The sequence below is a fragment of the Peromyscus eremicus genome, chromosome 10, assembly GCF_949786415.1.
Source record: "Peromyscus eremicus chromosome 10, PerEre_H2_v1, whole genome shotgun sequence".
In the NCBI taxonomy this organism is placed as follows: Eukaryota; Metazoa; Chordata; class Mammalia; order Rodentia; family Cricetidae; genus Peromyscus; species Peromyscus eremicus.
In genome coordinates this window covers 73,204,129-73,226,901 of record NC_081426.1, presented here as the reverse complement: position 1 = coordinate 73,226,901, position 22,773 = coordinate 73,204,129, and the positions used below count along the sequence as shown (strand labels likewise).

Here is a 22,773-nt window from a genome sequence, read left to right as displayed (position 1 = left end):
AGCTACACAGAGAAACCCTGTCTCGAAAAACAAAACAAAAAAAAAAAAAAAACCCAGCCCTGAAATCATATACATATAAATAATATTAAATAGACTCAGCAGGATGTAGTTATATATTTAAGAATATATACAAACACACACACACACACACACACACACACACACACACACACACACACACTAACAATTAAGGAAATAGAAGCCAAGAATTGGAGAGCTAGTAAGGTGGGTTGTATAGGAAGGGTTAGAGGGAAAAAATGGTTTAATTGTATTTTAATTTCAAATTTTTTAAATTAAAAAATTAAACACTATAAAAATCGTTAATAAAAAAGTAGCATATGTTCTACACACATTCATCCCTCCCCCCAAATAGATGGAAAATATCAGACAGTTGATAACCTGATAACCACTTGCTCTGGCCTGCCTTCACACACACACACACACACACACACACACACACACACACACACACACACACGAATATACTGCACACACTGCACAGATGAATATAACATGTCAAGTATTCCTTTGTCCTATAACAGAAATATTTGTATATTAATATAAAAAGAATCTATGCAATACATAGCAAACAAGAATTATAAACAAGAAGCTGATGGTTCAATGGTTTAGTTTTTTATTATTGTTCATCTTATAAGAAATCCATGAATACAAGGCGAAAATGATAAATATTGGAAAAGAAAGAACTTCTGAATGAACTCTAGTGAAGCTATTAAAGTTTTTACAGATAATCCCTCTGCTTGTGCCTTTCCCAGAATAACATTCCATTTCAGTTCTCCAGGTATTTTGTTTGATTTTATTTTTTTAAAATTCTGGAGTGCACTTTCAAAGCACTTCAGACAGTGCAGCTATGAATATTGGAAGACAAGCCGAGTTCCAAAGTTGATTCATTTCATTTCATTTCTTTTATATCTATTTTTACTCAAGTCCTGCTAACGGGGGAAGGCTGGCCACACTGGCTGAAATGCTTTCAGGTATTAAGTATTCATTGCATAAAACAAAATTCAGCCTCACCCACCTGACTTTTCAGAACACTTCCTCAGATTTTGGAGCATGTCAGAATCAGTTACTGATCACAAGTCACAAGGAACGACATGCATCCGTCATAGGAGATTCATCTACTCTTTACACTATAATCGTGAATACACATGAAAATAATTAAATACTCTTGGATAAAAATGTATATTGTTCTTCATTCTTGGTAAAAGGAACCTTTTCTTTTTCTTGATAAAATGGGAAAAATTACTATCTACAATTCCGTTTTCTTTTTTTACTGTCATTGGCCTTTTACAGCTCGTACAAAATTTGAGACCACTGTTAGTTATACACAAGTTGAGTATTACTTCAGGTGAGGGCTTCGGCGGTAAGACCAAGAGCGGGTAATAGCACATGATGACCTACTATTTCACAAACAGCATAAAGACAGAGATTACTCTGGGAATGTGTTGCTATAGAAGAGACAGACGCTATGTTAGCAATCAAATCATCGCTCTTCTCTGAATTCATCTGATGTGGGGAAAAAAACAAACAAACAAACAAACAAACAAAAAAAAAACCCAACACCTCTTCAAGCTGTTTGGTATTAAGAGCAACTTTACTGGATCCTATTTATTAACCAGCATCCCATTAAAGGGAGCAATCCTTTATGAAGTATAAGTACCTTGTTCGTACAACCTGCACTCCCATGGGGGTAGGCAATTATACTTTTGAGTGGTGGCATTGGTTTATGCAGAAAGAAACAGACATGAAAACTAAATTCAGCTTGTTGCCAGTTCTTTAACCTTTCAGGTGAACAGCTGCACAGAGCTTGTTGTCTTCCATCTTTTATGTTCAAAGGTACTTCTATCTTTTCTCTGTTGCTGCCCTGCCCTGCTTCAGTCTCTGGTGCAGCCTGTTCTGTTTGCTTCTGGCTCTTTCCCCAGTTGATGGAGGTCACTTTGAATTCTGAAACTGTTCTCCAGGAATCTGTCTACCTTGTCTCTTTCTCTTTTCTGGAACTGACTTCTGATTTGTAAACTTCCCTTCTAGCAGCTGTGAAATCGCTGAAGACATCCAAGAAGTTCAGTGTTTACAGACCATCTGTCACTGTTTTTTAGCTGAAAAGTTAAGCTTACCAGTGAGTTCCTTTGGAGACACCAATAAGTTGGTCTTCATGGGCACAGGAGATAGCTAACTGCATGAAAAAGTGTTTAAATGGTACCTTATTTTTTACACTGTAAAATAAACTCCTGGGAAACTAGATGCTGAACTTGTCCTAAATGCTGTATATGAAGTGTGTAGAGTTCAATAAAACAAACAAAAATACCCTCTACCCAACTGATGAAAAAGTTACATGAGATTGATGTGAAATCAATTTGGACTAGTTTTTTAAAGGGTGACTTACTATTATTTTATGGGTATGAGTGTTTGTCTGCATGTAAAAACGAACATCACATGCACATATGTTTGCAAAAGCCAGAAGAGGTCATCAGAGCCCCTGGAACTGAAGTTATAGGTAGTTGTTATAAGCCACCATGTGGGTACCAGGAACCAAACCTGGGTCCTCTGCAAGAACAGCAAGTGCCCTTAACCACTGTGTCATCACTTTAGGACCAATTTGAAATAATTTTTAAAGTGAGCTCATTGGCCAATTTCCCAATTTCCCAAAGTTTCTTGCTTGCTTCTAGTACACTAGATACACTTACTATTGTTTTTGTTGAGGCAGAAAAAAAAACAATTATAGAATTGTTTGTAGTGATAAAATATTCCTCAAATGCTAATTTTTGTAGTAGCAACAAAGTAGCTGCCACAATTCAAATGAAAAAAAGAAAAAAAAGCTGAAATTAGACTAAAAATCAAGTAGTTACCTAAAAATGTCTATGTCTTAATGTGAATTCTGGTCACTACCTCCTTATACCTGTACACTTGCTACAGAAATGAGATTTAGCTGTCTAGTAAAATATGAAAAGGATTTAAGGTTGAATTTCAACATATGCAAAGTAATCCAGAAAGATCCACTCCTTCAGCCTTTTATTTCTGATGGAGGCAAGTTGAATAATACATAGGATTTTCATATTCTATGTTGAACAGCTCAGAGGAGCTGCTCTTAACAGTTATTTAGATAATCAGGATGTAAACCTTGAAAAAGATAGTCATTTTAAAAAGATGCCCTGCTCAGCCTTGATGCAGTGGGGATGGGCTCGCTCCTGCCTCAACTGAATGTACCAGGCTTTGCTCACTCCCCATGGGAGCCCCTATCCTTTTGAAGAAGAGGATGGGGGGTGGGAGGGAGGCTGGGGAGGAGCGGGAGACGAGATGAGAGGAGGATCTGTGATTGGTACGTAAAATGGATAAAAAAAAATCTTAAATGAAAATTAAAAAAAAAATAAATAGGGTACTTCATAGGTTTTCTTTACAAATATCTGAAGATTGAAACACTGACTTCTTAATGAGTGAACTTCAAATGGTAGACTAGGAAGCCCTGTCCTTTCAATAGGCAGTTTCCCCACAAAACGTTTTACCTCTCTCCTTCCGGCAATGGAGTGTGTGTTCTGGTGTTGGGACACCTGGATGACAGTGTAACCTGGGCTGTTCAGTGTGATGATTATTACTGAGTCTGGAAATCTAAGACAGATCAGTATGCTTTCAAACTGTGATGCAGAAGACAGATCTGAGACAAGATCAAAGTCTGGATCTCACTTGAATGTCTATTTATCATTCAGAGAAATATTTCAAACAGCATTTCTTCTTGACAGCAAGCTAACAAAAGTACACTGATAGGGTCCTAAAATAACTTGATTGGTATTCTGCACGGTGCCTCATACTTCCGATTTTAATGTGCTTATATTTTTATTTGATCACCAAATTTGGATGGCCAAAAATTTTGTGACTTAAAGTTTAATGATTCAATAAAATAAGGGAATATAACTCTTCTTTAGGAACCACAGAACAATAAACCTCAGTGTTCAACCTCGTATTATTTACAGAGAGGATAATGAATATTCTGTTTGTCCTAATCAGTTTGGCCTTGATAGTTCTTTCTTTTTCTTTTTTTTTAACTCGTCCTCCATCCTGTTCATTGTGGTTCTATCTTATTTGAACATATAGTTTTTGGATTCAAGTTCATACATGATACTGGTAATCTCACTTGTAGATAATCAAATTAGTAATAATCAAGCATGTTTAGGATCCCTTGCAACCAAAAACGGTTTCAACAGAACTTTATTTTCATCCTTCTATAAGTTCACTAATTTTTCCGCCACATACTTTTCAATTATTTTATATTAAGCTATATAAAATAGTCAAATAAAAATGTAAGAAGGTAGATTTTTACAAAGAGCCTTCTAAAACCACAGAGAAACAATTCAAAGACATTGTCTATCTTAAATATTTTGTTTCTTCCCCATTACTTTTCTGTATGACAAAGTAATAATTGTACCCTTTTCTTCCCACCTACAAGAAGACAGCATGATCATTAGCCATTTCAGTTGTGTAGGGTTAAGATATGGAATAAATACTTTTATATTTTCAAGATGAAGTCATTTATTAAGAAAACAACTAATGCAATCTGTCCTGCTTCCTTAAAATTGTGTAAAATAACTAACAACAGACATTTCTATTTTTAAGGTTTTACTTCAAACAATGAATGAAGTTACAAAGTATCAAAGAAGCAACGTTTTGTTGAAAGTCAAGAGCTCACTTGTCATTTTTTTTCTAAAGTTATAAATTGAACACCTGACATCTTGATTTATCACACTGTGCACTTTTAATAGCCAACAAGTTTGCTATTAAATTTTAATCAACCTGCCTATTAAATTTCATTCAAATGGTTTGGAGATACTTCGGCTTCTTTTAATAGCTAATTCATTTGCTGGGAATCTATTAAGATGGATTTCAATGACACTTTCCCAAAGTACAAAATAGCTTATTGTTAGTTCCATATAAAATGAAGGACTCTGAATGCCGAGCTGCAGCCTCCTCTTTATACTACAATTCAAGCTTAGGATTAGAAAATGAGGAATTACCTGTCTCAGCCCTTTAACTTTGCCTTAATTGGTTTATGTCCAGACTAGTAGGATTTTCTGTAACCAATATTCAGAAGTCAAGTTCATGGGTTAATGTGTGCACGACTTCTACATTACAACACATCACTGGGACGCTGTCAGATGTGTTCTTATCAGCTCACATCCCCTGGAGCAATACAGTTTGTCAAATTCTTGCTGACACTTAGGAATGTCAGACTTGCATTTTGGTACCTCCTGTTACTGCTGTCCTCTGTAATCCACATTGCTAGGCATGCTTCTGACCTAGAGTTTGTTTTCCTAACCTGCAGGGGTTTTTGTCTGATGGTTTGTTTTGGTTTTTGTATTTTTGTCTTTGCTTCTGAATTACTGAATTTTATTTATTGATGTGTGGCTATCCCTCATAAACCTGGACACTGACCTCTTCTATATACACTATTTCTGTATTGTTTTTGTTTTGTTTTTAATTCTAAGACAACCTATGATTTCTTCTCAAGGTCTTAAAATTCAGTTTTCCTTCTCAATTCCCAGCAACACAGTGAATACATTGCTGATGAGATGTGTTAGATTTTGAGTGACAGATTCAAAAATTAATGGAAAAAAAAAAAAACTGCGGCACAGAGTCTGGCGACTTAGGCCAACCGTGGTGGGATTGGAACTCACAATTTTCCATGAAACTTGCCCACAACAGAGGAAGCAGCCGCTCTTACATGGGATGGAACTATGTACCTTTAGGGTCCTCCATTTTGTTTTGTTTCAGTTAATTTCGTTACTGCTGAGAGGAAGTGTCACTGGGTAGTCCAGACTGCCATCACAATTCTCTTGATTGGGACACCTCATTGATGAAGTAACAAGTGTGTCCTTCCATGTCAGCCAGTCATTCACTTCTAAATCTCACGTTTTGTGGTCAAAGCATGTATTTACGTGTTCTACTTAGCTGGAAATTAGGGCCGAGCACTTACAAAAAGCATTCTGAGGCTGGGAATTAACAGGCTGACTTTTCTTAACCACAGAAAATAGCAGTAAGCCTGAGTTCCTTTTTAATAAAAATAACTTATTGAAAAACATACAATTCCATTATTCATACAGAGCTAACTGATTCCTTTTCTGGGAGCCAAATTCTTGATAATCTGCAAATGGTTAATTCCAGCACTCGGAAGGCAGAGGCAGGCAGATCTCTGTGAGTTCAAGGCCAGCTTGGTCTACAAAGTGAGTTCCAGGAAAGGCGCAAAGCTACACAGAGAAACCCTATCTCAAAAAACCAAAAAAAAAAAAAAAAAAAAAAAAAAAAAAAAAAAAATTAAATTTAAATTTCATGTTTTTGGTCATTTTTGCCAAATAAACTTCTGAACCAATGAAACTATGACTTCTTAGTAACATAAAATGGTTTACTGAAATCAAGAATATAAAGCTTTTAGTAAAATTCACTATTTTAATTTTCTTTAAAAAATTATGTAACATATAAAATCACCTTCAAAAGGCCCACTCTGAATAAAAATTGATCTATAAAACTGAAAGCAATACAATACACAAAAACCTATGTCTGAATAACATCAAATGTTCTCTCTTGTATACAGATTCTGGCTTTGCATGTAGGTATGTAGACGTGTTACTGAAGGTAAAGGCAACCAAACTAAAGAAGAAACAATCAGAGAAGGAAAGAGGTGGTGAAGGTGAGGGCCAAATGCCACAGGAACTCGGGGTGGGATGATACAAGAAAGGCCCAGGACATGGGGAAGGTGAAGGGGTAGGCAAATTAACAAAAGCAATTCTTTTTGAAAATATGTAACAGGGCAAAGCTGAAGAGGAGTAGAAAGAGCACTGAGTAACTGCTCAGAAACACTTTCTCTTCTCTGTCAAGAAGTTAAAACAAATAGCTTTACTCCTAACTGACTGAAACTGATAGATGTTTTTCCTTTTGCCAGTGGAGGGGCATTCATTCTGATCACATTTGGCCTCCATAAAGCTAGGGATCATGGTAATACTATGACTCCTCTATTTGACTCCGTTTCTCACCTTTAAAATCTGTAGTTATGCTGCACATCGTTAATTTTCTAACAGAAAAGCATTTTCTAACAGAGAATTCTTTATCTCATTGTACCTTTTTAGGTTTTTATTAATGACATATACAAAGGAAGAAATTGACATAGAAAGTCCTCATCCCTATAGTAGTAATAGAAATGACAAAGCTACTAGAATAAATATAATAGTAGAAAAGCTGAGTTATGCCCCAGAATACTCATTTGCTCCTCATAATGCTTGCTCATAACAAAAAGTATGTTAGGCATTCTGTTCTGATTTATGAAGCTATGCTACCACTATCAGCAGATTATTAAATCGTTTTGCAAACTTCAAAAGGAGATGTCAGATTATATTAGGGGCTGGTTAATATTTACAGTGAGTGATTTTATAATCCTTCAAAACAGCAAGGCTTTGGGGCAATATCACTTATTTTATGCACATAAATCAAATCATATTTACTGATATTAATAAAGTACACTGAGTGCATGTGCGGCTTTACTCTAGTAGCTTTAATTTATATAAATCATTAATCACAGTCAAACACCCCTTATATTTGTTCATTTGCATTTACTTTAAAAGCATAAAAACAAAATATGTTTAGAAGCCTGAATATTAATAAGGTGGCAGGTGATTTATTGTGAAGTCGCTTCTGCTTCAGTGGCCAACCTCCTGAGAAAGACAGTAGGGTCTCTGAGAAGACATGAGTTAAAAACGCGTCTAGTCACATCCCTGCTCTGCTACATAAAGGTTATTTAGCAAGGCTGTCTGAATTGAACTAGTGTTCCCTAAGCTTCTGGAGGGTAGGGTAGGGTTTGGAAATAAACAGGAGACAGTGTTTGCCTATATCATGATATAAGAAAGGAAAAAATACATTATCTTTATTTGGTTGATACTAAAACAGCTCCAAAGCAAAACGGAAAACAGGAGTAGACAGATGTAATTTGCATTTTTCTAATTTAGAATAGCTAATTCATCACAATTATTTATTTGTTTGTTTGGTTATTTTATTATTTACTTATGTATTAACTTTTGGCTATCTTCAAGCTGGGATCATCTGAGGTAAATTATCACCATTTGTTCTACTTGGCATTTGGGGAACCAACATATCCATCCCACCTTCTTCTGGATAACAAAAGGGAAAGGAAACCCTGAGCAGTGAACAGTGAATTTTATGTCTGGTTCCTTGAGATACTGGCAAGAATAAATTTTCATTCCATTTAGATTCTTATTCCATGGACTCGGAGGGACGAATCCCTTTGCCAGAAGTCACTGAATTGAACTGTGTAATTCTTAGAACTACTGTGTGAGGCAACAGAATCCAGTCAGGACTTGCAAATGTCTCCCCAGTGGCAATCTTTCCCCATTTCACCAGCAATGCTGCTAGCAGGTCAGGTCAGCTTTTAAAAGGCTGGTAGCTGTGTTCTTACAAATCTATGAACATAAATGAGCTGTCACAGGCCATCATAATTTTACTGACTACATACATGTATTAAGAATGTTTGTGCAGATTGATACAACTCCGAACCCTGAAATAAGAATCTACCTGTATCAGTAAATACGTGCTACACATGTAAAGAACATTATCTGAACATGAAACAATTCAACATGGCTTAAATAACTATAGCCTTTCTGCTTTAATCTCCATATATAACATTTATATCATAGTCACTTGTGTGGTAGGTTGACAAAACAGAAGTAGGAAAGTAAGTGAGAAATAAAGGCTTAGGATACTAACCAAGTCATTTCTCCATAAGGAAATTTTTTTTCTAATTCAGAAGAACTCCAGTTTTGAAATTACTGTGAGGTGGGGTTAGGTTTGAGACACCCACCACATTGGAGGAGCTAGATTGAAAACCTCGGTTGTAAACAAAAATGTCTGAACTCAATTAATTAAACAGAAAGTAAACTAAATGTAATTTTAATACTTGTTATAACAAAAAACATAATAAAATCTAATTTCAGAATCTCAGTTTCTATTTAATCCAAAATTTTGGATTAAACTAAAGTTTCAGTTATTGTTGATCGTATTATCTTGTAATTATTCAAGGTGAGATTTCCTAAGCACAGATAGTGAGCAGGAGTTATGAGTGAAAAAAAAAATAACTACACTACCTGCCTACTAGTGCCAGCATGCAGGGGTAAAGAGAAATTTTGATTTATTTGTATGTAGTCTTGGGAGGAGCTGGGGTAGAGCACAGCCATAGCCTTCCAACAAAATAGTAAATATTTAAGTAAATCATTGAACAAACCCTCTAGCTGACAATCAAGCTTGTGGAAAGTTGGCTTCTCTTGGAGTTACTCTCAGCTGAAACTCTACATTCACTACACAGCTTGTCTACAGGTCCCTCTTCCAGTTGGGATAATGCCATCAGAAATGTTACTTTGGTAGTGCTTCTGGCTGCATGAAGGGCAGATTTGCCGGGGTGTGCAACACTATGCCAAGCACATGGGAAAGAAAAAAAAACCTTTTTGAAATGTTTAGGAAATATTTATGGAAAAAAAATCATAAGTTCTGATAGTTGAAGTACAAATCTAAATGAACATTTTTAAAAAGATTGGTGGGCAAACAACAGACTTGCAAAGAGACTATATAAGACTTTACATGGAAAATTAGCAATACATTTTCAGGGTTTTATATAACACCTAGGAATAAAGTCCAAATAGCAATCAAGTTTGTTATACTGGGAAATCTAAAAAAAATCTGATATACTCAATATATACAACGCAACAGGGTGATTAAGAAAAGAATATCTCAGATGGAAAAACAGACAAATTAACAAAACCCAAACACCAACAAAAAATAGCAAAAGTGTCTCTGTCCTGTATGACAGACTCTTCATCCTGAGATGGTGTGATTGTTTGAAAGAACATAGGTTAAGACATACAAACTATAAAATGATACTCCTCTGATATAATGAGCAATAATATGATTTGAAAGAAAACCTATATTAAAAATAAAAAATTCTTAAACCATAGCTTATAGTTTCCAAGGGTCAGTACTCTTAAAGTAAAAAACAAAAAAAGATGTGCATATCTAATTAAGATATGGAATTAGAATTTCTACATTTTATAGCTGAACCTAAGAATGAATGGGAGGTTAGAATATATGAAGATGCAAAGATGTAGTATCTAAGATGTTTATTTTAATGATAGAGGATATAATCTGTAGAGTACACAGATGTGGTTCATTATATTGTTGAGGTGACTGACGTGTCTATTTGGAAATATGAATCTTGGATGTCACATACCTAAATATGTTACACACGCCTGAATGCAGGGAAGATAAGATCCTGGGGAATAAGACAAGATTAAAGAAGGAGGTTAAAGACTATCTTTAGAGAAATATTATGAAGAAATAAAATTTCAAAGTATTCTAATCATGTGAGATTTCAAAAAATAATGGGATGAACTGGGGAGGGTCTTCTGAGGCTCTCTTCCTAGTTAGATGCTATTTGGCAGTTGATGGTTATGGAGGTGAGGAAGAGCCACTTCTCCTCAAGAGTATGGTCACTTGAAGATTGTTCTATACCCCTAAGGATAAACTCATACCCATGAGCATATGGTCGGCATTAACTGAACTCTGTAACTTAAAATAATAAAAATAAATAAATAATCTGAAGACATGAACTTAGAGGAAGATGTGACAGGTGGTCCTGGAGCGAGATGGGAAGGGATTGAGGGATCCGATTGGGATACATGGTATACATGTATGAAAATTTCAAAGAAAAAAGCAGATGAGAATAAACTAAAGCATTCCTCAGTTGGGATATTTGTGTCACACCAGTTTATAATGAAGAAAATCCCCGTGACTCCCAGCACCACTAATATTGCAAGTAAAATGAAGAATATATATCTTGAAAAGATCCCAACCTGAACACATGTCAAATAAAACACTAATATTCACCCTTTCCCCTAGGTCATTACCAAAATCACTTATTCTTGTTATAAGAATTTTAGACTCTGAAATTAACAGCTTCATTAAATATCTTCAGAATGGGAATCGTAATGAACACACTAACATATAAAATCAGTCAGTACAAAAATATGTTCATTTCCTTTAAATTTATTTCAAATTGGCCCAGTCATGCTCAGATCACTGTAGTCAAAATTGATGAAACTTGAGGGGACTAGTGGAAAAGAAATAAAAATCGATATTATGTAATGTGTTTGACTTTAATGTTACAAAAATAGCTCATGAAAGCATTTATTACTGAACTTACATAGCATAGTTTCTTTACATTAAATCTGATCCCAACACTAGACAAAAAAAATTAATTCACATAGTGTATCCATCCAATAGGCCAAAAGACTAGTGTATCATTCAAATCCTATTTTCTCAATCTTTGTAAACAAAAACTCTTCCATGGCTGCTGGGATCTCTGGAATCTAGATACCTTGTCAGTATCTTATTGATAAAGCTAGTTTTCTTTGTAGGATCAAAGTGCAAAACCTCTACAAATGCCATTATTTAACATCAAAGAACATCGGTCACATAGGCAGCAAATTAATTTCAAGGCCACTGAGGCGTGAGTGATGATTTATGGAAGAAAGTGAGAAAATACTGATGTTTCTGTAAATTTTCATGAAGAAAACATGAGTTGAACTTTCTAAATGAGCATAATCTAGTGAATAAAAATTTGGTTATGAAGAAAATAAGAATGTAGCTTTTTCATTTCAATACCTTTTCTTGTATTTGGATGAATATTCCCACTCACTATTTTTACTTGTCATAAAGTAATACAGATAATTTAAAGTCATCACTAATTACGGTTACTATCTCAATGACTCAAATAAATCCAAATCCTATCACTCAGCAAGGTTAGAGTAAACCATGCATGCTGGTATCAAACCCAGCTTGCATACCATTTATCTTAGCACTTTATTGTAACTCTATGAATATGAGACCTTTTATGTGAGGCTATCTGGAGCTCCAACATCAGAGTTCTTAATGATAAAGCAAAATAGCTGTATAATCTGTTTCTAAGTAGCATTACGAAAGAGGCTGAAAACAGACTGATCAATTTGTTTGACGTTAAGGCAAGAACAAAAATGTTAGTAACAAGAATAATTTAGTTCATAAAAGTGACAGTTTCCCAGATAAAACTGTAAGTGCTTTCCAATTCCCACTTCAAATTGTATTCACTCATTTCTATGACAGCCAAGTTATTTCTGATCTCTCTTTTCTTCTCTCTATCCCCTCCCTTCCCCTCTCCCTCCCTCCCTCTTCCCCTCCCTCCCTCCATCTCTCTCCCTCTCTCCTTCTCTCTCTGTCTCACACCACACACACACTGACATGTACATTCACATGCACATATAAACTCAAGAGAGATAGAGAAACAGAGAGAGATACACATAGATTGATTCTCACAAACAAAATGACAGATTTTGTTAACTTGATTTCTAAGTCTAAATGGTGATCTTGGAGCATTTCATCCACAAATGTTACATGAACACCCCCTCCCCATTCATAAAACATTATAAACATTATTTTCACTCTAGGTCTTTAAATGTCCAAGATTGTCTGGATGCATGTTTGATACTAAGATTAGAGTTAATTTTACCTTATCTTGCCTCAACTATGTATTGGACAGTCTATTTTACTTCCACAAAGATGACGAAATTGACTTATACCTGGGACAATAGGAACTCTACGATGCTTTAGGAGACTATGTAGTCATATAATTGCCCATTTTCACTCCTTCCAATGAGGCCTAACGTCTCACCAGTTTATAAGAATGGCAAATGATTAGGAAAGTAAGTTTCTCATTTTTTTAAATTTCTCTCAGAAAAGATTTCCTAAAAATTCAGTATTAAAAAAAAAGTCTATTAATAATGAAATACAATGCTGCACTCACCAGGTTCAAACCCTTATGGTATTTCTAGTACACAGAACAGGGGTCAGAACATGTATATATGTAGCAATGCATTTAAGAACTTCCTACATTCTTCAGAAAAGCAATAACTATGAAACATCATTCCTAACTACCTCTGTTGAGTGATGCGGAGCTGTTTATGTCTCCAGTAATGAAGGATGACTCTGACTGCTTCCGGACAGTGTCATTCCACATTCTCCGAATTCGGCTCTGAATTGAGAAGGGAGAAGGAGACAGACTCATGAGAAAGTGACTTTTCACACACATTTTAAAGTTTGTTTTCAAAGCTATGTGAGGTCTCTGTTGCTAGCACCTAGCAAAGAAACATTTCTATACATTTCCAAAGCAGTGGCATGAAAACATCAGAAATAAAATTAGTGATGCTATTTTCTTGTCATTAGACATTTTCATTAATGCCCGTGCCATAACAATTAAAACTGTGGACAATGAAAAAGGCAATGTACTATACCAGTGTAACCAAGTTAAACACAGAGATGTATATTCCAGAAAATTTTTTTCAAAAGTAAAGCAAATTAAAAGTTCAGACTCTCATAAGAGTCTACTAACAAAAGAACACAGATTACTATTGAAATGCTACTGAAGGTACATTTTCCAGAAGTTTTTCAACGAAACCAATGACATCTCAGGGATTACCTACCTCCTGACTTTTCTTTTGAGGTGTTAAAAGTAGATATCTCAGCTGTATTCATCACTTCAGGGTAGGAAGCTCTATAGATACCTGAAAAGTCTTCCATTGTGATTTCTATTTCTAAATTCAAATATCCAAGAGGCAGATCACTCACAAAGAAAGTTTTAGTCTAGGGGAGAAGTTTTCTGTTTTATTGTGTTTTGCCATCTTATTAAATTAGGGATTAAAAAACACTGCTCTTCTGAGAAGGAAATGACATACTTCCAGAGGCTGTTCCAGAGATGAAAGGCTTAATAATAAACTTTGGAGCTACTGAAAGTGAACCAAAACTCACAAGCTGGGTGTGTTCCCACTATATTTGAATAGTAGTAGTTAGTCTTAGAGTATCTGGCAATTGTATAAATCTTAATATACATTGAGAATTAGTCAGCCATATTGATATACAGCATACACTTCTCCCAGACTGGGGTGCAGACACATGGGCACATGTATATACAGCAAAACTCAACATCATCAATGACAACAGGACATGTCCTAGACTACGGAGGTGAAGGAAACAATTACACCGTATCCATACAGTAAGATGCCACTTTACAGAGAGAATAAAGGACAAAATTGAAGGAGAAGAGAATGTGAGAGTCAGTCAATGAAATAAGAAAATTCAGAATTTGGGGAGAGGCATACAGATGGTTGAGGGAGACGTCACATGGTGGGGAACACCAATCAGGGGCACTTTGTTTCCCAATCTGAATGTTGGATCCACAGGTGTTTATTCATTTAATATGATTCGGAATTTCATATTCATTACATGCATTATTTTATTTTTAAAGTGTTATATACTGAAAGGGGAATACATCCAAATACAATAAAATAAATGATGTAAGATAAATAGCAAAACTATCACAGGTTGATCAAAGTGAGTAGAGCATTCTCTTGTTCCACACTATAAAATCTCCCTGTGCATAGTCCTATAAATTGATGTTGGCCTGATTCCCATAGTATTAATCTTTGATAAGTTATTACCACCAGGAAGTAAGTAAATGGTACCTGGAGGTGAGGAGGACTCTGACCCTTTGTTTTGCCAGTCACGTCCTCCAAATCTACAGTTACTATAGAATGTTTGTTACATGTGGATAATATTTTATCTCTTCTTTTTCTAAGCCACTCCATCATGTTTTCAAAATAATGAAAACAAAATCTGAATTTGTACACACTCACCAATACTTTGGGATCTCTTGTGCTTTCCTATGGCTTCATCTCCAATATTGCCTCAGAATGTCAGGTTCTCCCAACCTCTCCGAGAACTTTGTTAACTATCTAATGATGTTCTTCATATTCCTGAATTTGCCAATTTCCTTGGCCTCAAGTGTCTCATACTAGGTCTTCTCTCACCTTGAATTGTGCTTTTCTGAAATCCCTTCTCTGATAGAGAATACTGTTTAGATGTTGACATAAGTATCAACCTCTTAAAAAAAAAATCTTTCCCCATGACTGCATCTGTGAGTTCACCTAGGGACTTCACATTGCCATTTTACTTCTTTCTCCAGCAGCTTTGAAACCTGATTTTAGTTTTGGTCTGTAAATAAATTCTTGTCTATCAACATGAGAATTAAAGTTCTAGACTATAAGGGAAGTTATCTTTTAACCATTTTATCCTGAGAGTTTCAAAGATTTATTGCATTATACAGGATGCACTCTATTCTAAATTCAAAAATAAAATACATAGTAATTATTATTTTAGAGGCTCTCTGATGTAATATTTGTATTCCTATGGCACAATTTTTCTTTTATAATGGGGAAAAATTAATATTTTCTTATAAAAAGTCACAATTAATATTGAAACATATTTATTTGCTTTAAAAAGGATTTTTGAGATTAATTTTTATTTTGTGGGAGTTTTGCTTGTATGAATGTCTATGAGCCATATGTATGCAGTGTCTGCGGAGGCCAGTAAAGGAAATCAGATACCTGGGAACTGGAGTTACAGATGGCCATAGATGCCATGTGGGTGCTGGGAATCAAACTCAGAGGAGCAGTGAGCACTCCTAACTCCTGAGCCATCTCTCCACCCCCTAAACATTTGTTTTATTCAGACAGAATGTAAGTACCTATAACTTATGTAGGATCATATTGTCACAACTAACAAAAATAAGCATTATATGATGTATAAAACTAATATAAACTACATTATAAACTGGAAAGGTGAAGAAAATATACAACTTAAAATACATGTGACATTCTACCCTGTAATAGGGACAATAATAAGTCACAGCACCTACCAATTTATTGAACATCTCTTATTATTCAAAGTGTTTTTCGTGCATTAGCTTAATCATGACAGCCTAAGAAACTACTACTATTGCTACCATTTTATAAATGGGAAAACTGAGTAAATCAGATTAAAACTTTGCTCTGACTAAAAGAAAAGTTAAATCCTGTAATCCTAGCTCTTGTAAAGCTGAGGAAATAGGGTCTCAATTTTTGGACCACATAATAAGACACTATAAAATAAAAGGAAAAGAACAATAAGAAAAACTCATTTTTTTTTTAAGTCATGGCTAGTAAATAGTAAGACTAGGGTTCATACTGTAGTGTTCTCTTTCATGAAGTTTATTGAACTACATTGCTTATTTCATTCTCCAAAGACATTGCTAAATACCACATCAGTCTGTTTTAACTTAACTGAAATTCTTCAACGTTATACTTTCATAGTGATATTTGTCAATAAAAGTGACCATAGGGTGATATGTAATGAGCTAGTCATGTGTAATGCAGGCTGAGTCCAATCAGGCTGGCCAATATGCAGACTCTCAGCCATTTTAATTTAAAAGCTGTTGAAACCATTAATACAAAAAGAGGGAGGGGCAGAAGTTATTCTGTAGGAATAAAGTCACTGTTCACAAGAGGAGGATGTTGCCTGAAGCATCATCCTGACTTGCCCTTATTCTTACACTCATATTCATGTGTCTGATGCACAGACTGAAAACTCTAAACTCATGAATCTCTGTCCACCTGAGTGAACACATCTTTCAACCTCTAATTTGTTACACCGAAACCTCAGAAAGTTATGAAAGTAACAGATTACATTTGAAGTGTTAATGATTACACAATATGTTTGGACTAAGTTTTATGACTTGTTATTAAGACATTTAAGATAGACAGATACATTGTGAAAGTTATAGGGTACTTGTCAAAATTTAGTGCAGATTATATTAGACTAATATTAGGTCTATGGTTTCATTCACAAAATAAAAGTCCATTAAGTTTGTAAATAGTGTTTATGATCAACTTTGATTTATGAGTTCCACGCTAGCTAGGTCTTTGGATCTATAGTCAGTTGATATGGTTAAAATACCCAGATGTGACTGGGTGGTGGAGGCACATGCCTTTGATCCCAGCACTCAAGAAGCAGAGGCAGGTGGATCTCTATGAGCTCGAGGCCAGCGTGGTCTACAGAGAGAGTTCCAGAACAGGCTCCAAAGCTACACAGAGAAACCCTGTCTCGAAAAACCCAAACCCAAACCAAAAACAACAAAAAACTAAACAAAACAAAAAACCAGATGTGTTTCCTTTGGAAATAAATTATTATAGGCAAAAGGAATTGATTTTGTTAAGATGTAAAAAGAATTGTTTGTATAAACTTAATTTATTAAGCTTTATAAATAAATCCAATGATAAAGACATTTACTGGAATTGTAGATTGGAGGTACACTGTTAGCCCATCATGTTAACAGTCTTGGTTTGACATATACAATTACAAAAAATAAAAGAAGAAAAGTGAACTCTTTATTTAAACTGTACTTATCTACTTAATTTAAGCCTTCCTCATAACAATCTAGACATTATCATATTTGCTATTAAACCACAAAGATTAGCCTACCAGTCCTAATATAAATTTACTCATGACCCACACTGTCTTACACTATGGTCTTGGAAAATGGCAAATACTTTATCTAAGAGCTTATAAAGTGTCCTTAGCCAGGGACAATTTAGCCGTGTTTCCTACTGGACTTGGGGGAATGCCATAGAACATTGATACCAAAGATGGTTTGATGTTGTTCTTACATGCACTGGATCATTCAGTCTTCAAACACATAACATTGTATGAAGTATAATTCTTTTCCTCATTTTTTTTTGCAATTTTTTCTTTTACATTTTTGCTTCATTTATATGGCTGTTTTGGTTGCATATACACCTGTATACCACATGTGTACAGTACCTGCAGGGGTCAGAATAGGGTTTTAGATCCCTTAGGACTGTGTACCACATGTAGGTGCTAGGAATCAAATCTGGGGTGTTTTGGAAAAGCAGTCAGTGCTCATAACAGGTAAACCATCTTTCCATTCCCACATATCATTTACAGTATGTAACTTTTTACAGTTATGTAACAGAATTATTAGGTACATTCAAAAGTCTAAGACGTTTATGGATCATAAGTATAAAATATAACTTTGTGTAAATTTCAGCTCTAGTAGCAAATTTCTTTCTCTGTTTGCTGTAGCCATTCTTAGGTCAATAGTAACTATGTGAATTTAGACTGTACATTTCACAATCTACACATTTTTACTTTAATTTTTCCTTTGAGAATTTCACACATGCACATAATGTATTTTGATTAGATCTGTTCTCTATTCCAACTTCTCGCAGACCTCCCACAATGCTCCCTTCCCAACTTCACATCCTCTTCTTCTTGTTGTTGTTTGTCTGTTTCTTTTCCTTATGATCCCCTGAGTCTATTTAGTATTGCCCATCACTCAAATGGGTGTTGGACTATTTAATGTAGCATGGCAGCATATGAGAGTCCCCATCTTTGAAGAACACTGACTTTATCTTCTCCATCAGTCATATCTGGGGATGGCTCTGAAGTCGGAAAGGGGTTCTTATAAGCCCCACCCACATTCTGTATTTTCTGTAATTTTTAAATAATTTTTGTTCCTCCTGTTTCCTTACAGTCACACCAAAACCAACCTCTTGATGTGGCAAACACATGGGATGGGGTGACCAGAAACTGACAAACGGTAAGGTTTTTTCAGCTCAAGGAGCCAGTTGTATTTACCTGGGAGCCTGTGGAGTACCGTCCTGGAGTTCGAGAACCAGATGTTTTCCCTGAGCCGATCGAACTCTCCGTGCTTTTCCCACTACAGCAATGCGTGCGCAAGCATTTCCCATACTCTTTCCGTACCTAGCCAATGAGATGTTAACTTCTATTAGAGCGTCATCCATTTCAGCTAAGAAGTAAGGTATAACGTCTATATGAGCTTTTATTTTCAAGAACATAATTACTTCCTAACTCCACAGAAACAAAAATTGTGGATCATCTATTTCCAGTACAAAATGGTAAAAATCGTGTTGTCAAGCTTAAATTTCATGCTACTGTAACCTTTGTAAATATACATACTGTATCAGTAACACCCAGTGGTATTACCCTATAATTCAAAGACCAAATATCTGAAACTTTCAAGACGCTGTTTTTAGCTTTATTAACTTTAGAGCATGACCTATTGGTTCAACAATACTTTAACTACTGTTCTTTAGATAAAAATCAGTGAGAAAGTTGAAAAGAGTGAAGGAGAGAAGCCAAGAGACCAAAGAGAAGAAAATGATTTAATATTTAAAGACAGGAAAGGGAACTGTACCAGGCTAAGCATGTCATTTATATCTATATTTCTTGTTTGTTTTTCTTCTAAGGTTGAAATTTGAAGACTTAGAGTAAAAATTTTGAAATATTTTAACATACTTCCCTAAAATTGTTTTCAATAATTACACATAAATATAGTTACTTTTTTAAAAAACAGCCCTGAGGAATAAATTCTTAATCCATCCAAGTATTGAGGAAATAAAGATGAACATCTCCGTTTCCTGACTGAGGACCTGGCATGGCAGGTGTCTTACAGTCCCCAAACCATACCTCATGCCCTCACTTCCGTGAAGTACTGTATCATCTCAAACTGTGAGTCAAAATAAATGCTTCTTCTTTAAGTTGCTTTTGCCAGTTATTTCATCACAGTAAGGAAATAAATTACTTGGTACCAATAGTAGAAGGTAAGGACATAGCTTAGAAGTAGAACACTTGCTTTGTATGAACCCAGCATCCCTACTCACACATAAAGAACAGGGACAGAGAAACAGAGTAGAATTAATCATCAATGAAAAATGCCCTGGTGGGCATGGGTGGTGGGAACCAAATAAGACTTATCAATGATAGCTATAAGATAGCACTGAAAAGAAAGTTTAGAATTATTGTATTTACAAGATAAAGTGGAGAAAAGATAAGAAAGAAGAGAGAAGGTGGCATCCTTTTCTAACAGTATTGACAAGTGAAGAGCATATTATTAGGATGGTTATCAAATAATCAATAGAATATCTGCTTGGTATTGATTATTCTTAAAATAATGTGGCAATAATTTGATTACAATTTAGGAAGCCTTAAAATAATCCTTAATCAAAGATACATGTGATTGAATAGTTTGAAAATTTATATTAAAATTTGGAAGCATCTTTAGGAACTTTAATGTCTTTTAATCTCACTTTCTTTGTCTGGTGCACCCAGCCAATGATTGTGTTTCCTTAATCCAGAGTGATTTTTGATTGGAACAAATATTGTAGTAGAAGAAAAAAAAGAAGAGAGAAATTTGGAGGAGCATTCTTCTCCCAGTTACCAAAGAAATACAACTAGATAAGCCATAGGAGTTCATTGCAAACTATTTGCATTTTACAATGAAGATTGAATATTCTGCACTGATTTTATAAAGAACCAGCAAATCTAGATATATGGTAATGCCAACCTCCATGCCAGCTGCATTGCTACAGGATTCAGTGTGCTAATTCTCTTTTGCTCTCATATAATTTAAAATGTTCAGCATATGTCTTAATGAAAAAGATTAACTTGAGCCATGTCCCTAGAGTATCTAATCTACTTCACATGATATGACATCGGATAATGTTAGCTGATTTCAGTGTGATGTCTAAAATATCGAGGATAGAAAAAAAATAGACCTTACTTATAGACTATTTTTCCATACTCGCAAGTAAGAATACGTAAATAAATAAGTAACGAATAACTGAATTCATAAAAAGGCAACAGTGACCATTGTAGCCAGCGGAAGTATTATTGATAGACCACACAATCCATATTGGAAAATAAATTTCTACTCAAAAGGTTTAATTTCTATTTACGAGTCAATCAATCAACAAGTAACCTTATAAAATATAAAATCTCCAAAGTGAATAGCATATATTTAGCCACAATATATAAGCAATTGTTAAGAGCAAAGTTTTATTAGTGAAATTTAATCAGAAAGCTTTTAAAGATATTTCTTCAATGACAAAGCCAAATATTTGACTATTTCTGCAAGAAAACTTTTATATTTGCTGATGCTAAGGCATGTTCTTGATACTAAATAAAAATGCCACCTATTATTATTTATTATAAATATAAAGATATGTTCTCAATCATGGCTTAGTAAATACATCCTTTAAGTGCCCTTATAGTCAATACATTAGTGTGAATTTGTCCCCTGCAAAGTTCATCTGTTGGAAACTTAATCCCCAAATTAACATGTTAATGGTATCAGAGGCAGAGTCTCTGAGAGGTAATTAAGATTAGATGAGATCCTCTGGTGGCAGTAGAAGGCCTCCCTGCTAGCTGCTTGATCTAGCTTGCCAAAGGATGAAGACCACACAAGTCTAGAACCTCAAAGGGGCTTCTCTGTCTCTGGAGGGTTAGATAAAGTTCAATCCTTTATAATGACCCAGTCCTTTCCCTTACGGTTTGCCTTCCTCTTCTTCTTCAAACCCATTCAGTGCAGCTAATTACTATCTGGTGGCCATACCCTGGTGCTCTACTTCTGGGTACACAAGCTAAAAGTTAAACTGTCTTTCCCACTGCCCCAAGAAGTTTAACTGGTACTTTCTGTTTTATGTCCTGTTTTGTGGAAAGTGCATAGAAGTGATACAAGCCACATCCAGATAGTTTTCACAAGATTCTCTTTCATTCCCAGGTTATCTGCACTGTGTCATCAACCATGATGACTACGACATTATGTGCTGGAGACTGGTTAAGCCTTCATCAAGCTTGTGTCTTTATGGGGTATTTCATTTATTGGGTCACTGAGTGAAAATAAACATATGGTGAGTTGAGCTACTGACATTTTGGGGATATCATTTGACAGACTTCATCCATCCAATTGTAGCCAGTCTTTGTGGTGAATTTGACTCCATCAGCATAAAACTCATCCATTCTAATATGTGTAATCTCAATTTAGGGGTCTGACTGATTGTTATTAATCTATACTGATATTTGTGACCATAGGAAAACATTGTAGACATTTACCAGCTAAAATTGAAACACAATAAAATTCTGCCTTATTCTTGCCCACTTAATAAGTTGACAGGAATCTTAATGTCTGTTTTGGACAGCACTTTGGTTTTTAGTCTTGAATAAAGAAATCTTAGAGATAGAGATAATTAGTTCTCATTTTTCCTGTTTACCAAAACAAAAGTAAAGTCTTAGTATTACTTTCTGACATTAAAATGTTTGCCACTTCATTTTGAAAGCCATTTCTTTAAATACTTCATAATTATTTTCATTACTTCCATGTCACATATGTGAAAACTTGGATAAGAGTAGGTTAATTAACTTGCTGAAAATCAGAGAACGTTTTAAATGGAGGTCTTAAGACTGAAACCATGGCAATCCGGCTAAGGCTCCATGTAATAAAACCTATAGAGACATTTTTTAATAGAGTTGAAAAGTATCAGAATAGAAATTCAATCTTATGGTTTAAAAATATGAAACAAGATATTTAATTACTAAAACTGGCTTTTTATTTTATTCCCTTATCAATACAGAAAATCAGAAAATTAACCTATTCCATGATTTACATTGAGAAGTTACTCTCTAAAATACAACTTCCATTTTTCTCCCCATGGATATACAAACAAGTCTGTAAGAAAACACTTTTTTGAGCATTGTACAAATAACAAAATATGGTTTTGTTAACCTGAACACCCTTTCTAACTATTATATTTTTACTTTGTATATATGTTGTCATTCCTAGTATAAAAGTAAATGAAGTAATATGTTACATTTGTTTTTTGAGAAAGTAGAGTAGTATCTTTCATTAAAACAACAACAACAACAAAGAATGCTATATGTGAATAGGGAGTGCATCCTTTACTATCATGAAATATTGGCCATTTGATCTTGAAA

The 22,773-nt window shown here is 34.9% G+C and overlaps 1 protein-coding gene across 2 annotated transcripts in view; it reads right to left on the bottom strand.

The window, feature by feature from the left end:
• LOC131920290 (adhesion G protein-coupled receptor L3) overlaps positions 1-22,773 on the bottom strand; it is a 404,359-nt gene that overhangs the window by 41,254 nt on the left and 340,332 nt on the right. For both annotated transcript variants that reach the window (XM_059274597.1, XM_059274596.1), the window contains exons 17-18: positions 18,619-18,744; positions 13,027-13,123 (exon numbers count right to left, since the gene is read on the bottom strand). In XM_059274597.1, the coding sequence (XP_059130580.1) occupies positions 13,027-13,123; positions 18,619-18,744 (223 nt within the window). The remainder of the gene's footprint in view (positions 1-13,026; positions 13,124-18,618; positions 18,745-22,773) is intronic.